Genomic DNA, 14,022 nt, shown 5'->3' on the forward strand with positions numbered 1-14,022 from the left:
TTAATTAGTGGATCTTATTGCAGATGGATCAAGCTTCTTAACAAACCTCAGCCTTTCCTTCATCTCTTCATCACTCAGCTTGAGCTCTGTCCTTCCCACAAACAGAGGCTCGTCGAGAATGGCCTGCACTGCATCACTGTAGAACAGCTCTTCAAGATCGTCATGGGCCACAATCCTGTCGGGAAGCTTGAATCCAGGAGTAAGCTCGGCCTCTCTCTCAACTCCTCCAAAGATCTTGTCCAGCTTCTCAAAGGCACTTTCGGTCCATATGATCAGCCTTCCTGGCAGTCCTCCCGGCGCAAGCTCAAGGAGATCCAAGCTGTCAATGCTCATCTGATCTACTCCCCGAATGTTTCTGAACCCAAGAAGCTCAGAGGACTCTCCGTGCACAATAAGGATCCCTTTTCTTTGTGTATATCTTCTGTTCCTCATCTTCCCCTTACCACATCGCACTCCTCGGCTCTTTTCAATCCTCTTCAATTCCTCCTTCATGTTTAAGTCCTTGAGAATCTGTAGTGCATCCTTGGTCTTCTTGGCCTTTGAAATGTCGTCAGAGACAATGATGGGAAGCATCTTCACATTCGATACCCTGTGCCCCCGAGCTTCCACAAGTGATGTTTGTGCAGATGCTGCAACTGCCATGGCCTCGGCTATCTTCTTGGTGTTCTCCACAACCTTTCTAGCCCATCTCCTATGCGTCTTGGTTGGGTGTGCCATCCTACCCTTTCGGCAGAAGTTTGCAAATGCACCCTGTCCTGCCCTTCTTGTTCCTCCTCCCTTCACTCTCGGCACACGTGCAATCGCCCTCCCGGTTCCCCAGGACTCTGCAGAATGCTGCATACCTGCATACTTCGATACTGCATATGGCTGCCTGGTCTTCATCCTGTATATCGAGTACGTCTTCAGCACAAGATCCTGTCTGATAGGTGTGGAAAACACCTCTGGAAGATCCAAGGTCTTCTTCACCGTCACCCCATCAACCTCATAACAGTTGATCTGTTGCTTCATTTCAAGCCCTCAGAGCAAATTTTTTTTAAATTCTGGGATTTTCAACCTAGCTGTCTTCTGTCCCAATTCCAAACTACTTGACGAGTCTTTCACCGTCTCCACTGCCAACTCCTTCTTCTTGCTTCCATTCCGTTTGGATTTAATACCTTTGCAACAATCCCCCAAGCTCATGACTTATGTGAGATGGCTGAATGGAGAAGAGGAATGGCTTATAAGAAGATCCCGCAAAAGATCTTCATCGAGAGGCTCACAAAGAACAATGAAGGCAAAGAGCTTGATAACAGTTGCAAACAATTTGTATGTCCGAAACGAGCTTGGAAAGTGTGTGGAAGTCCTCAAGGAAACAATATGTCTTGTGCCAAGAAATCCGCATCCATACTTCACTCTTGGGCTCATTTTTGAGGAGAGAGGAGAGATACCAAAGGCATATTACTGCTTTTTTGTTGCTGCACACCTTCAAAGAAACAACTACGGACTTTGGAGGAAGCTCTACGATTACTCACGGCAACTTGGTTACAACCGAGAAAGGATATACTTCATCGAGGTTCTGCAGAGGAAGGGGAACAAGAGAGAGATGGTTGTGGAGAAGATGGGCCTGTATTCTGGAGACAAGGTCAAGGAGCTGAGCTGCAAGATAGAGCTGTTTGAGTTTGATGGGGTGGATGATGGGATCTTTGATGCTATTCGTGGGGCGATAACACACAAGGCTCGGCTTGCACGGCTGGCAAAGAGGCTTCTAAATCATCTTACAAAGGACGAAAGCTCGTGCTCGGACTATTATGTTAAGCAGCTTGTCATTCTGAAGTACGAAGCTTCCGACTTCATTGGGATGAAGACAATGTTCGACAAGTATCTCTTTAAGAGACGTGTTGAACTCTGCACAAAGCTCAGAGTGATATACATAATGGCATGTCTCCAAGATGGAGGAGGAAGCGGCACCGAGGAATGTATTGGCCTCTTCCTGGAAGATGATAGGCTGTGGTCAGAGATTGGAGAGATAGATCTTTTGAAGCATCTTGCCGATATACTCATAGAGCATGGAAAGACTGACGAAGTGATAAAGTTACTTGGGAGGATAAGAAACAAATTCAACGACCAGAAGGAATTTGTATATTGGAAGCTGGGAAGGATGCTCCATGACAAAGAGAATTATGACGAAGCTCTGCTGTACTACAGGCTGGTGCTTGAAATTAATCCTATCAACGACGATGTTAAGTCACGGATGCATTCTATCTACACAAAGCAAGGAAACCACGAAATGGCCAAGAAATATGAAACGATTGCCCAGCTGATTGGGATTGTTGATGAAAGAAATAAGAAAGGATGTGCATATTCACCTGAAATGTGCATGAGCATAAGGGCTCTCTACGAGGAAGCCAGGACTATTGGGGATGACTGCAGGAAATTTATTGAATCGAATGGGGTTCTGGTGGATGACTTTCTGAAAAACAGATTTATCTTTGAGAAGAGAAAGAAAAGACCCTCTGGATCCATAAAGTTATATAGACAAAGATATATTGGGAATGGCATCTCTTCCGAGGGGAGAGGGGAGGACAGGATCATGAAGGAAGGATGCAGAGAGGGATTCCGATTTGGGGATCTTCATGGGCTGAGTGTTGATGAATGGTTCAATGTTGTTTTGAGCCAGATTGTTGGCCTACTTTCTGTCTCCCGCAATGAGGAGGCTATGTCTCTAGTGTTTCGATCCCTGGAGGCATATATCTTCCGTCACCGGAGTGACATCATATGTAAGCTTGTGTTTGTTGGGCTGAAGGCATCACTGATGTTTGGAGATTTTGGAGACTTTGTCACCTTGGTGAGAAGTGTGATCTGCCATACAGGAAATTATTCCTATGCTTATCTACTGTTTTACTTCAGCAACTTCTTTATGTGCTTCCAAAGGAACAACGACTTTTCCTACTTCCAGAAGTACCTTCAGAGAGTGTGCAGAAGGAGGCTTAGAATCCTTCCAAATCTCGGAGAAGACCTGTCTTCGGAATCTTGTGGAGACTCTTCCGAATCCAGAAGCATAAACGACGAAGGCCATAAGGAGGAGACTTGCGAAAATGCTCATAAGGAAGACGCTACAAGAAGAAGAGCCATAGGGGTGTCCCACTTCCTGTTCTTGAACTCGCACATTCCAAATCTCCTGCAGTCGAAAACTGTGGAGATGATGTCGTCTCTCCAAATGGAACGGAACACATCTGAAAGTATAATTCTTGCGTCGATGTTCCTCATCCACTCGAAGTCGAGAAGAGTGAGCGATAGGAATATGTTTATAAGAAAGGGAATATCCATCCTCAAGAGTCTAAAAGAGAAGACTCAAGGAGAAGATGGATGTGTAGTTTCCTACAACATTGGAAAAGCCTATCAGTTCTTTGGGTTTCCGGGGCTTGCAGAAAGCTTCTACATGGAAGCGTTGGGCACATCGGATGTTGAACTTCGAAGGCTTGTACAATTCAACTTGTATCTTATATACAAAAAGAATAACACAATGGAGCTATTTAAAGACATTCTCAAAAGCAAAGAGCCCTCATTCGCGGAGTAACTCATTATTTTGTTTATGCCCCTGGGATGAGCGAAGGCCAGATACTTAATGTGTGGAAGGACAACCTCCATGGAGAAATGAAAAAGATATCCCAGCTTATAAGCAGATACAACTACATAAGCATGGACACGGAGTTTCCAGGGGTTGTAGCGAAGCCTGTTGGAAGCTTCAAGTCGCCCTCCTCGTTTGCGTACCAGCAGCTGAGATGTAATGTGGACATATTGAATATCATCCAGCTTGGGATATCTCTGAGCGATGGGGAAGGAAACCGGCCATGCCCCATAAGTACGTGGCAGTTCAACTTTGCATTCAGCCTGGAAACAGACATGTATGCACAGGAGTCGATTGATTTGCTGATCCAAGCCAAAATAGACTTTAAGGAGCACGAGAGGAGAGGAATCAGAGTGGAAGAGTTTGGAGAGGTTCTAATGACCTCGGGATTGGTGATGTCTTCAGACGTTGTATGGGTTTCGTTCCACTCCGCCTATGACTTTGGATATCTTATCAAGATCCTGACATGCAACCCTCTTCCGGAAAGAGAAGAGGACTTTTACAGGTTCCTCGCAGCTCTGTTCCCAGATTTCTACGATATAAAGTTTCTTGTACAGAACAGCAGATATCTGAAGAAGGGACTTCAGGAGATATCCAACGACCTCGGGCTTGTGCGAGATGGAATTCAGCACCAGGCGGGGAGTGATGCACTTCTGACATCCCACGCGTTCTTCAAGACCAAGGAGGTTCTTTTCAACCGAAGCATCGGAAAGGATCTCATGTGTAAGTTGTTTGGAATTGAGGTCAAAGACCCCCTACAGTAAAGATCTTCTAGAGAACTGCTTTATTAAAAGCCTAAGCTTTCCTCGTCACTTAGACTGTTGTTTGTTTCTACATCTATCTTCTCTTTGGTTATGGGAATGGCATACTTCTTGACATAGCTTCGAACAACTTCGTTGTACTTTTCTCTGTTATTGAGATACATCGAGCCGGCCTCGCAATTGAGAGGATCTGCAGCATTTGGGTAGGATAGAAGCTGGGGAAGAAGAATGTCGACGATGTTTAGGAGGTCGTATATGGGAGACCATATCTGGTTGAGAACGTCGAGGCATATCGAGCCGCTTGTTTCATCGACATTTGGATGAAATATCCTGGTTGTGAATCCTATCGAAGGACTTTTGAATGGATAGTTATCTGGAAGAAGTATGTTAACGATGTACTTTGCACCGTAGTACGGAGAGTCTTCGGGGCCATTTATCAGGACCTCCATCTGCGTATGCTTCCCCTCAAGCATCCGGACCTCGTAGTTTGCCCTGTAGAGTTTCTGGATCTCGTTCTTAACCCGTGGATTGAGCTTGACCATGTCCTTTCCTTGTGTAAATTTATTGTGTCTTCATTACGTTTTTATGTGACAGGTTTCAGAAACTTCTGCGAATCGATTTGGCTCCTGGAAATCAAATCTGGACGGCAAATTTCTTTGTGCATGAAACATTTAGCTTTTTTGAAGAAATGGGATTGGGCTGTGGGCTCCACCAGCCAATAAGCTGAGTTTTGATGGCGAAAAAAATTTGCCCTAAAAATGCCGACTGGACACCGCGACCATCTGAAGCGAAAGACTGCACCGAAGTCATGGATGCTGAACAAACAAGGAGGAACGTTTGCAATGATGCCGGCCAGCGGGCCTCACAGGAAGACGGAGTGCATTCCGCTTGGATACTTGATCTCAAGGTTTCTCAAGTATTCTAGTAACTCCAAGGAGCTTAGAATAATCCTGGATGGAAAGAACGTTAAGGTGAATGGAAAGGTACGCACAAACTCGCACTTTCCTGTTGGTCTGTTTGATGTGGTATCTATCGAGAAGACTGGAGAACATTTCAGAGTTCTATACAATGTGCACAAGAAGTTCCATCTTCACAGGATCAATTCATCGGAGGCTAGCTACCGCCTTGCAAAGGTCACAAAGAAATACGAGTCACAGAATGTGCCATATGTTGTTTCGAGCTGTGGACTAAGCATCCGTTTCTGCGACCCGGCGATCGACGTTGGATACACAATCAAGATCTCTAACGAGACGTCCAAGGTGATTGAATATATTGAGCCGGGGGTGGATAAGGTTGTATTTGTGTCTAGTGGAAAAGCTAGAGGACGAATTGGAGTCATAAATACCATCAGCATCCAAGGAAAGGAAGTTGTCTACGGCATGACCGACTTTGCAGGCCATACCTTCTCTTGTACAAGCAAGAGTTGCATACTGATTGGAGAATCGGAGGAGAATATCCTGATCACGCTTCCGAAGGAGCGGGGGATACGACTTTCCAGTCTTGAGAGGATCAATGCTCAGCTGGGGGAAATGGTCGATATAGGAGTAGTTGAGGTCTGCGAATAAAATATTTCTTCTTTAATGTTATATTCACTTCTGAGAGAGTCAAAAAAAGCTACTAGGACATTTGCTTCTGATACAACACTCTTCACATTTTGGCCTTCTTGCAACACAGACTGTTTGGCCGTATCCTACCAGAACTCTATTAATTGTCTCCCACTCTCTCTTTGGAACGATCTTCTCCAGCTCCCTTCGAGTGCTTTCGGCATCCTTAGTCTTGACCAGCCCTATTCTATTGGAGATTCTGTGTACATGTGTATCCACACTTATTCCAACCACACTGCCGCATGCATGGTTCATGTACAGAATGGCCATCTTGTTTCCAATTCCAGGAAGAGACACAAGATCCTTCATTTCTTCTGGAAGTCCCTTTTCTCTGAGAATTTCTGTAATCCTCTTCAAGTTTTCGGCCTTTTTGGTATGGAACCCAACTCTCTTGATGCAGGAGTCGATGTATCCAACACTCGAACTCGTTACATTCTCCATGGTCAGGCCACAGTCTCTGCCATCTGCAGCACCACCTTCTGGAAGAAGAGTCCTCAGCCTCTCCATGGCCTCATATGTTATCTCGTCTTTTGTCTGCGAAGAAAGAAGAAGAGAAACCAGGATATGAAATCTCCTTTCTTCTTCCGTCTTATATGACGGGGTAACAAAGCACCCCATGGTATCCACAGGAGATACAATGTTCTCCCTCTGTTTTTTGATTTCTAAGTAAAGTTCTAGAGACTCTTTTTTCCTTTCTTTAGAGGAGGTGTCTTTCATAGTCCACTGTATAAGATGGGAATGGGCCCTCCTATTGTATTTTGCGATAAAACACCAAAATCAAAGCTTCCCATCTGGAAAGCAATGCTCAACAACGTCAGGACATACCTTCGGATCAAGCCACAGGAAATCCCAGAAGACATTGCAGTCAGCAAGGACTCGATGGTTATAGATGGAAGCAAGTTCTGCTTCGATAGGATCTTTAGAGGCTCCACCCAGCAAGAAATCTTCCAAGAGATATCAAGGAGTCTTTTGGTGGAGTGTATGCAGGGATACAACTGCACTCTCTTTGCCTATGGGCAGACAGGAAGTGGGAAGACCTACACCATACAAGGAAATGAACACAACATTGGGATTGTCCAAAGGTCTCTGAGTCTTCTGCACAGAAACACAGACCTAAAGATCTCTCTCTCCTTTGTTGAGATATACAACGAGACAATGCTGGATCTGTTTGATCCCGAGGCCAATCTGTCCATACGCGAAGATCCTCTTTACGGGGTAGTTGTCGACAACCTAACGACAGTGGAATCAGACAGCTACGAGAAGAGCATGGAAATGTACACGAAGGGAATAAGAATAAGAAGAACATCGTCGACGTCAATGAACAAGGAAAGCAGTCGGAGCCATTCGATATTCACTGTGTATCTTAAGAGCAATGGAGAAGTGATGAAAAGGTCATCAAGGCTGTGCTTTGTAGATCTTGCAGGGTCGGAGAGGCTTAGAGAGCGAGGAGTGGAAGAGATGAAGATGAAGGAGGCAGCTAACATAAACAAGTCTCTTTTATGTCTTGGAAAAGTGATCAATAAACTTAGCAACGGCGAGGACGGGCATATAGGGTATAGGGAGTCCAAGCTTACTTTTTTACTAAAAGACTCTCTTGGAGGAAATTGCAAGTTGACGGTCATTGGAAATGTCTCTCTTGAGAGCAGAGGTGACAGCATAAACACAATGAACTTCCTCCAGAGGTCCAAGATGATAAGAAACCTTGCTGTTGTGAATTCAGACGTAAGCGGGGAGTTGGAAGAGGTGAAGAACAAGCTGAAGATTCTAGACTGTGAGAACCAAAGCCTGAAGGCCAGGATTGCTCTGATGGACTCGCAGATCCAAGAGGAGTCTGGGATTCTCCCCTCCTACCACTACGACATTGCAAGGGTGAGAAGTGCAGTTGACGAGATCATGAACACGGTTCTGGAACTGGAAGCCATTGCCAAGAAAATCCCTGGAGTTGAATTTGGCAAGAACAGGAATCTTCTTCTTGGAATCCACGAATGCTTCATGGCTCTGCATGGAAAGGAGCAGAAAGACACAGACACGATGAAAAGAAAGCGAATGGGCGAAAGAGAGCAAACAAATAAAGAAGCTATGTTCTGAGGTGGATGCTGTAATACAGTCCTTAGGCTTATGGGCTGTAAATTTGGATATTTTGGATCCCTGATTTACTATGAACTTGGCGTCGCAGTGGGTTCTTTGGCAGAACAACAACGACGAGTCGAATGCCAAGAGCTGGGGAGACGACCTCATGGTTGTTGGGGAGGTGTCGACGATACCGGAGTTCCTGTATCTCTGTGACGAGATATCGAATGTCGGGGTTGGAAAGCTGTGCACAATGAATCTGTTTAAGAAAGGAATCAAGCCGATGTGGGAGGATGAGGGAAACATAGAAGGAGGAAGAATTATAATGGATGTTCCTGTGGTGGGCAAGGACAGTATTGATGAGCTGTGGAAAAGAACCATGGCGTTCTGTGTCTCGAATACCGTCGATAACATATGCGGGTGTGTACTCAGTGAAAAACAGTCGTTTTACAAGGTGGCAATCTGGTTTGGGAAAGATTATAACCAGGATTCGATTAAGGACATGTGGCAAGAAGCCCTTGGAGGGGGAAAGCTATCCATCTACTCTTTCTTGCACAAGAAGTCGTTGGACAGCAACAAAGGAAAAAAAAAGTGGGGAGGAAGAAGGTAGAGCACGGAGAAGTTTCAATAAAGTTATCTTTGTTTAATTGTCTGAGAGACAACCCTAGGCCTATTTCCTTCTGGACCCTTTTCTTGTTACAGGTGTGACCTTTACAAAGCCATCTGGGCAAATATCCGAGAGGATCGACAGCTTCGACTCATCAAGAAATAGGTTAAGAAACTCCTCGCATTCGGTCTTGCTGAGCCCCGAGGCATGGGAGATGATCTTAACGGCTTCAGAAAAAGACTTCCCCGAAATCCTCCTTTCCATGGAGCCAAGGGTCACCGACGGGTTTCTGGAATGTAAGAAGTTCTTTGATTTGACACAGGCTTCAAGGATCTTTGAGCGGTCAAGATCCTTCTTTGGATGCTTCTTTAGAGACAAAGAAGAAAGATCCTCAAAGAACTCCTGAGGCTTTTCAAGAGGCTTCTTAACGGCAGCATGGCTTTCAAAGTACTCGTCTAGCTTCTCTGAAGAAAGGAAATCTCCAAGATCTGCTGCAAGGCTATCGTAGGATACAAATCCCTTGTCTATATCTCTTCTGACCTGTGTATTTTTTAGTTCTTGGGTGTTTATCTTCTCTCTCATTTCCCGGTCAGTGAATGGTCCTTGGATGTCTTCTCCCCTTCTCACCAGCCACATAAAGGAAAGGCTCGGAGCAGCTCCGAGAACAAAGTTTCCTCTTTGGTCGAAATGCCCTTGGTCCGACCTTGTTAGATCTACATCCCACATTGATTCAGACTCTCTTTTCAATGCCTTCTTCTGGGGCCATCCTCCCTTCCGGCTTGCAAGTGCCAGTATCCGCCTTCGAAGGACGCACGCCTTTTCTTCCTTTGAATATTCCTGAAGAATCCTTGGTGTTCTACTCTCCTTAGTGCATATTGTCTTGTCAAAAACAAAGTCATTTGGCTTCGTCGAGCAGATCTCCATAAAGTTTATTGGCAGCATGGGTGCCCTGATCCCACAACTAAAGTAAATTTAATCTGGAGTGTCTTAAGATTACTCCAAAAGACATTTGGATTACACGTTTAATAAGGAGGAAACCGGGAGTTCTTGTCTGGCTTGTAGTGGTCGGGGTCTGGCTCAAAACTGTCCTTCCTGTTTCTTGAGGGTGTTATAGGATCTATGTTGATCAACGGGTCTGTATCCTCGTCCTCAGAAGGTCGTCCAGAAGGCAAGCGAAAGATGCTTGGGTCCGCCAGAGATCCTCTTGGATGTTTTCTGACTGTTCTGAGAACACTAATTTCCTCGGTGTCTGGAAACAGATCATCTCTCCCGACGTTTCTGAAGCCGGCCAAAGGGGAGCCCAACAAATCGAAGATCCTGTTTATGCAGAGCTGGTCGCATAGCTCGGACTCATGGATTTTCACACGTCTATCTCCATTTGAGACAACGTATGTACCGTCTGGGATTCTCTCGACATTGTATTTTGCTTTTAGTGTGTCCAGGAACTTATTAGGTTTCATGGTGGGATTATTCGCAGACGGAATATAATACTTGGGCTTTGGATGAAGAAGGCCAGATAAGAGAAGAAAAATCCCTCCCTTCAATGAGTAGAGACGAGAAGCTTTTTGAGGAAATTGGAAACAAGATCAAGGACCTGAAGTTTCGAGTCAACGAAGATGTTGTTCAGACGATTTATGAGATGGTTGTGAAGGAAAAGGGTGCAACCGATGATCTGGGTGGATTTGTGAAGAGGCTAGAGGAAGACGGGACGCTGATGAATCTGCAACTGAACTCGAAAGGAAGAGACAAAGAAAGCCTTGGAGGAAAATGGAGGGCATTGAGGAGAAGTGGAGTTTACTCGGAAAGAATTACACCCGAGACGTTTCAGCTGAGCTACTACCCGAAGGATGAAGAAACAATGAAGTTTCTTAGTTCGATTCTTGTTAGTGACATTCCATTTGGATTTCTGAATCCCGAGCAAAAGATAAGACTAATTGAGTCGATGGAGCCGGTGGAGATTCCATGTGGGACATTTGTAATCCGTGAAGAGGACGTTGGATCGCAGATGTACATTGTGGACCACGGGGAGTTTGAGGTTTCGAAGAGAGGACAGTTTCTTAGGAAGCTGTCAAGAGGGAACTTCTTTGGAGAGATAGCTCTTCTGCACAACATCCCCAGGACGGCCTCTGTCAAGGCAGTTAGTGATGGAAAGGTATGGGTTGTGGAGCAGACGTCGTTTTCTGGAATAAGGATGATGGACCGGATTTCCAACAAGAGAATCATCATGGAAGGTCTGAAGGAACACAAGGTTTTCCCGTCATTTGGAGACGAGGACTATGAGCATATTCTGAACTCATTAAGTTTTGAGTACTACAAGAAGGGAAGCAGAGTTGAGGTGAAGGATAGCGAGTTTTTGATGAGTTTATTTGAGGGGGAGATTGACGATGGAGAGCGAAGGAAGATCCAGGCAAAGGAGATGATTGGAAAGAGCTTTATGGCGATAAGTGAGATCCAGGGAGCACATATATGTAGGGAGTATGAGAGACCTAGGTGTTATGATTCTGGGGGGTCTGGAAGATAAGGAGTGGATTGAGCAATAAAGTCCTATTGGGCGCCTGGGGGCCTTATGGTGAGATCGGGGGTTGTGGGGGGTATGGCAAGTGACCTTAGTGTAGTGGTTATCACGTTCGTCTAACACGCGGAAGGTCCCCAGTTCGAGCCTGGGAGGTCGCATTATTTTTGCATTGGGTTTTGGGCCAAAAGGATTGTCTGAAAAAAGACTCTCCCAAGCTGGAGTCGAACCAGCGGCCATTCGATAACGGCATACTTCTACAGTCGAATGCTCTACCACTGAGCTATTGGGAGTTGCCATGCTCAGCCCTTCCAGACTTCACAAAACAAGAACCTAAAAACATAAGATATTTAATGAAAAGACCCAGATCCTAACACGAACTAGAGGCACATCCTCACAGCTCTCGAATGTTCTTCGACTTGAATGGCGATCGAGGAAATGAGGAAAATAAAAGATCCATCTCGGTTTCATCCTCTTGGGATGCTCTGTTCATTTCTTGTGCCGGAGGCTTTGTCTTCTCTGTGATCTCTCTCAGCGCTGTGTATCTCTTCCTCTGCTTTACCTTGGTAGGTGTAAACTCCTTGATGTGTGGATTGTAGTTCTCCTTCTCAGGTAGGTTGTCAAACCCTGCACCATCTGGTCTTTCACATCTCATGTTAGGGATTCCTCCTATTGTCCAATAAGTCCATTTTGGAGGGAAGATTCCAAGACCTTGCAAAATAACAGCATTCAAAGCCCTAAGAAGAGTACAGAATTTATTGTTACACATCCGGAATGCCCTTGTCCCTCTTTACCTTCAGTACATTCCGCTCTTTCCCTGCGGGGTAAAACAACTCCTTTAGCCCAGATCCGAAGTACCTGTAGTCCAAGACCGAGTAATACAGAAAAATCAGGTTTATAACTGCCTCGAAGTTATTCCTTATGATGAAGAGCCTAAAATTAAAAATGCTCACTTACCTCCTCAGATGCCAATCCAGAGCGTCACTGTTCCTATGTCTCGAAACCTGGGATGTACAGTACGAAAGATTCAAGGCTGTTGCCATGATTAGAGACATCCTTTGGCCCTCATTTTCTTCATTAGGCCTCATGAACATTAAGAAAAAGGTGATAACCTCGAGAATATGGTCAAGCACCATCAAGAAAGCCTCTAAAGAGTTTACAGTGTAGTATTTGATCCCCTCGATCTGAAGATATATCCCCTGGATGGCTGCTAGGATCATTAGAAACTTCGATGCATCGTACCGGGCCCTTGCTTTGTATGCAGCTTAAAATTATATGTGTCACTTACCTTTCAGCTTGCTGCTAACACCCCCCTGCTTAAAATAGTACCATTCAAACATGTCTCCATATTCCTTGCATACGAAGTACATCCTAATAAACTCTCCAACGCATAGTCCTAAATACAAAAGGGAAAAAGCCACAACTCCCAGGTTGTGATTGGTAAACTTGAAAACGCTTTCCACAATCACAGATGCCTCCAGAGAAGCTATGAGAATGATAACCCAGTATGCCTTGCACTGCTCAAGGTTTTTTCTCGACATTGCATTTTCAAGATAGATAAACATGTAGACGTTTGTAACACATATGGACAGACACATCGATCGGATTATGACCATTTGCTTACCGATAATGTTTTTCCGGTAAAATCCAATTCCGATGACTAATATCCTCAAAAGCAAGTACATAAACGAAACCTTCCTCCCTTTGTTCAACAGTTCGTCCTTCCCCAACAAGTCCATTCAATGGGTCTGTGCCATTTCAAAAAAAATATCATTTATCACAGGTTTAGATCCACTGATCTACTTAAATTATAAAATTTCAGAAGGCAATCTATCTCTAATTAGTTGGAATTCCCTGCTAATGCAATTCTGATAAATTAAATCATGCCTGTGTTATTGATCCGATCCGAGATAGCATCCTAGAACCCGTTCCTTGTGAAGACAATTTGGCCATATGCTTTCTTCTGCACAGGTATAATGTCCCCTCTTGAGCTCATCAAAAGAATGGAATAGAATGTCCTTGCTCTTGTCCTTCTGCTTGTGCCAGCATACTCGTCGAAGTCTCCATTGCTCAGCAGGATGCTTGCCATGTCTTCGCTGGAAGTGCTGTTTGAAAAGTCCTCTCTACTCGAATGCCTAGACCAATTACGTGCTTTTTCTACAGAGTCAAAGGAAGACATCCCGGCATACAACATCCCAGTCCCCTGGATTGGAGGTCTTATCTTCTTAACTTCCCTGGTGATAAAGGCTTCTTCTTCAAACACCCGGGTTTCAGCCCTCTCTTCATGCTTGGATGTTCTTGAAGCTCCTGCTTTATTGATATTCAGTACTGTTGTGCTGTCCACTACATTCTAAAGACGCTTTCTGGATATATGTTCCGGCCCGTCCACAACTCCAAATGTTTCGCTGTAGCTAAACATTATACTATCCATACAATCGACCCCATCCAGTTCGGAGCTACAGACACTTGCCACATATCCTGTTTCAATCGAAAGCATGTTCTTCTTTTTTCTTTCCACCGTCCTTCTCCTCTTTTTTCTTCTATCTAGTATCCCAGCTAGCGATCTAATTTCAAGCAGCTGAATCCTAACTTTGGCTTTATAGATTCTTATCAGCATTTGAAGAAATACCGAGGCTCCTCTTAACGCATACACCGGAAAGATGTCCACCACAGCCTTCACAACCCCTGGAATCCAGATCTTTTCCACAGCCTTTCTTCCAATTCGGACTTTCCTCCCCCTCTTCCCAAGTATTCGGAGAAAGGTCAATGCTTCTTGATTCCTAAGGAGATTTTGGAAAGCCATAAATATTCATCTCATACACCATTTAATTATTTTAAGATATATACTAAATAAAAAGCAC

General features: G+C 44.7%; 15 protein-coding genes and 2 non-coding genes across 17 annotated transcripts; 7 read left to right on the top strand and 10 right to left on the bottom strand.

The window, feature by feature from the left end:
• Positions 1–1,008, bottom strand: Eint_080780 (60S ribosomal protein L4; the record flags this gene model as incomplete). Its single annotated transcript, XM_003073326.1, has 1 exon — positions 1–1,008. One exon carries the CDS (start codon positions 1,006–1,008, stop codon positions 1–3), a length of 1,008 nt encoding a protein of 335 aa, XP_003073372.1.
• Positions 1,009–1,177: 169 nt separating this feature from the next.
• On the top strand, positions 1,178–3,556 carry Eint_080790 (uncharacterized protein; the record flags this gene model as incomplete). The annotated part of the gene is made up of 1 exon (XM_003073327.1): positions 1,178–3,556. One exon carries the CDS (start codon positions 1,178–1,180, stop codon positions 3,554–3,556), a length of 2,379 nt encoding a protein of 792 aa, XP_003073373.1.
• A 26-nt stretch (positions 3,557–3,582) lies between these two features.
• On the top strand, positions 3,583–4,371 carry Eint_080800 (mRNA deadenylase subunit; the record flags this gene model as incomplete). Its single annotated transcript, XM_003073328.1, has 1 exon — positions 3,583–4,371. One exon carries the CDS (start codon positions 3,583–3,585, stop codon positions 4,369–4,371), a length of 789 nt encoding a protein of 262 aa, XP_003073374.1.
• Positions 4,372–4,394: 23 nt separating this feature from the next.
• Positions 4,395–4,910, bottom strand: Eint_080810 (ubiquitin-conjugating enzyme E2; the record flags this gene model as incomplete). The annotated part of the gene is made up of 1 exon (XM_003073329.1): positions 4,395–4,910. One exon carries the CDS (start codon positions 4,908–4,910, stop codon positions 4,395–4,397), a length of 516 nt encoding a protein of 171 aa, XP_003073375.1.
• A 216-nt stretch (positions 4,911–5,126) lies between these two features.
• On the top strand, positions 5,127–5,933 carry Eint_080820 (40S ribosomal protein S4; the record flags this gene model as incomplete). Its single annotated transcript, XM_003073330.1, has 1 exon — positions 5,127–5,933. The coding sequence occupies one exon, from the start codon at positions 5,127–5,129 to the stop codon at positions 5,931–5,933; it is 807 nt and encodes a 268-aa protein (XP_003073376.1).
• A 39-nt stretch (positions 5,934–5,972) lies between these two features.
• Positions 5,973–6,689, bottom strand: Eint_080830 (endonuclease III; the record flags this gene model as incomplete). The annotated part of the gene is made up of 1 exon (XM_003073331.1): positions 5,973–6,689. The coding sequence occupies one exon, from the start codon at positions 6,687–6,689 to the stop codon at positions 5,973–5,975; it is 717 nt and encodes a 238-aa protein (XP_003073377.1).
• An 84-nt stretch (positions 6,690–6,773) lies between these two features.
• Positions 6,774–8,060, top strand: Eint_080840 (kinesin-like protein; the record flags this gene model as incomplete). The annotated part of the gene is made up of 1 exon (XM_003073332.1): positions 6,774–8,060. One exon carries the CDS (start codon positions 6,774–6,776, stop codon positions 8,058–8,060), a length of 1,287 nt encoding a protein of 428 aa, XP_003073378.1.
• A 70-nt stretch (positions 8,061–8,130) lies between these two features.
• On the top strand, positions 8,131–8,652 carry Eint_080850 (eukaryotic translation initiation factor 4E; the record flags this gene model as incomplete). Its single annotated transcript, XM_003073333.1, has 1 exon — positions 8,131–8,652. The coding sequence occupies one exon, from the start codon at positions 8,131–8,133 to the stop codon at positions 8,650–8,652; it is 522 nt and encodes a 173-aa protein (XP_003073379.1).
• Positions 8,653–8,712: 60 nt separating this feature from the next.
• Eint_080860 (uncharacterized protein) lies at positions 8,713–9,591 on the bottom strand (the record flags this gene model as incomplete). The annotated part of the gene is made up of 1 exon (XM_003073334.1): positions 8,713–9,591. The coding sequence occupies one exon, from the start codon at positions 9,589–9,591 to the stop codon at positions 8,713–8,715; it is 879 nt and encodes a 292-aa protein (XP_003073380.1).
• Positions 9,592–9,671: 80 nt separating this feature from the next.
• On the bottom strand, positions 9,672–10,109 carry Eint_080870 (uncharacterized protein; the record flags this gene model as incomplete). Its single annotated transcript, XM_003073335.1, has 1 exon — positions 9,672–10,109. One exon carries the CDS (start codon positions 10,107–10,109, stop codon positions 9,672–9,674), a length of 438 nt encoding a protein of 145 aa, XP_003073381.1.
• An 83-nt stretch (positions 10,110–10,192) lies between these two features.
• Eint_080880 (cAMP-dependent protein kinase-like protein) lies at positions 10,193–11,170 on the top strand (the record flags this gene model as incomplete). The annotated part of the gene is made up of 1 exon (XM_003073336.1): positions 10,193–11,170. The coding sequence occupies one exon, from the start codon at positions 10,193–10,195 to the stop codon at positions 11,168–11,170; it is 978 nt and encodes a 325-aa protein (XP_003073382.1).
• A 79-nt stretch (positions 11,171–11,249) lies between these two features.
• Eint_080890 lies at positions 11,250–11,322 on the top strand. Its single transcript has one exon. It is a non-coding gene; the product is annotated as a tRNA-Val (tRNA).
• Positions 11,323–11,370: 48 nt separating this feature from the next.
• On the bottom strand, positions 11,371–11,454 carry Eint_080900. Its single transcript has one exon. It is a non-coding gene; the product is annotated as a tRNA-Tyr (tRNA).
• Positions 11,455–11,555: 101 nt separating this feature from the next.
• Positions 11,556–11,816, bottom strand: Eint_080910 (uncharacterized protein; the record flags this gene model as incomplete). Its single annotated transcript, XM_003073337.2, has 1 exon — positions 11,556–11,816. The coding sequence occupies one exon, from the start codon at positions 11,814–11,816 to the stop codon at positions 11,556–11,558; it is 261 nt and encodes an 86-aa protein (XP_003073383.2).
• A 625-nt stretch (positions 11,817–12,441) lies between these two features.
• On the bottom strand, positions 12,442–12,900 carry Eint_080920 (uncharacterized protein; the record flags this gene model as incomplete). The annotated part of the gene is made up of 1 exon (XM_003073338.1): positions 12,442–12,900. The coding sequence occupies one exon, from the start codon at positions 12,898–12,900 to the stop codon at positions 12,442–12,444; it is 459 nt and encodes a 152-aa protein (XP_003073384.1).
• A 179-nt stretch (positions 12,901–13,079) lies between these two features.
• Eint_080930 (uncharacterized protein) lies at positions 13,080–13,355 on the bottom strand (the record flags this gene model as incomplete). Its single annotated transcript, XM_003073339.1, has 1 exon — positions 13,080–13,355. One exon carries the CDS (start codon positions 13,353–13,355, stop codon positions 13,080–13,082), a length of 276 nt encoding a protein of 91 aa, XP_003073385.1.
• Positions 13,356–13,511: 156 nt separating this feature from the next.
• Eint_080940 (uncharacterized protein) lies at positions 13,512–13,964 on the bottom strand (the record flags this gene model as incomplete). Its single annotated transcript, XM_003073340.1, has 1 exon — positions 13,512–13,964. The coding sequence occupies one exon, from the start codon at positions 13,962–13,964 to the stop codon at positions 13,512–13,514; it is 453 nt and encodes a 150-aa protein (XP_003073386.1).
• Between the last annotated feature and the right edge of the window lie 58 nt (positions 13,965–14,022).

Source organism: Encephalitozoon intestinalis, chromosome VIII (assembly GCF_000146465.1).
Source record: "Encephalitozoon intestinalis ATCC 50506 chromosome VIII, complete sequence".
NCBI lineage: Eukaryota > Fungi > Microsporidia > Unikaryonidae > Encephalitozoon > Encephalitozoon intestinalis.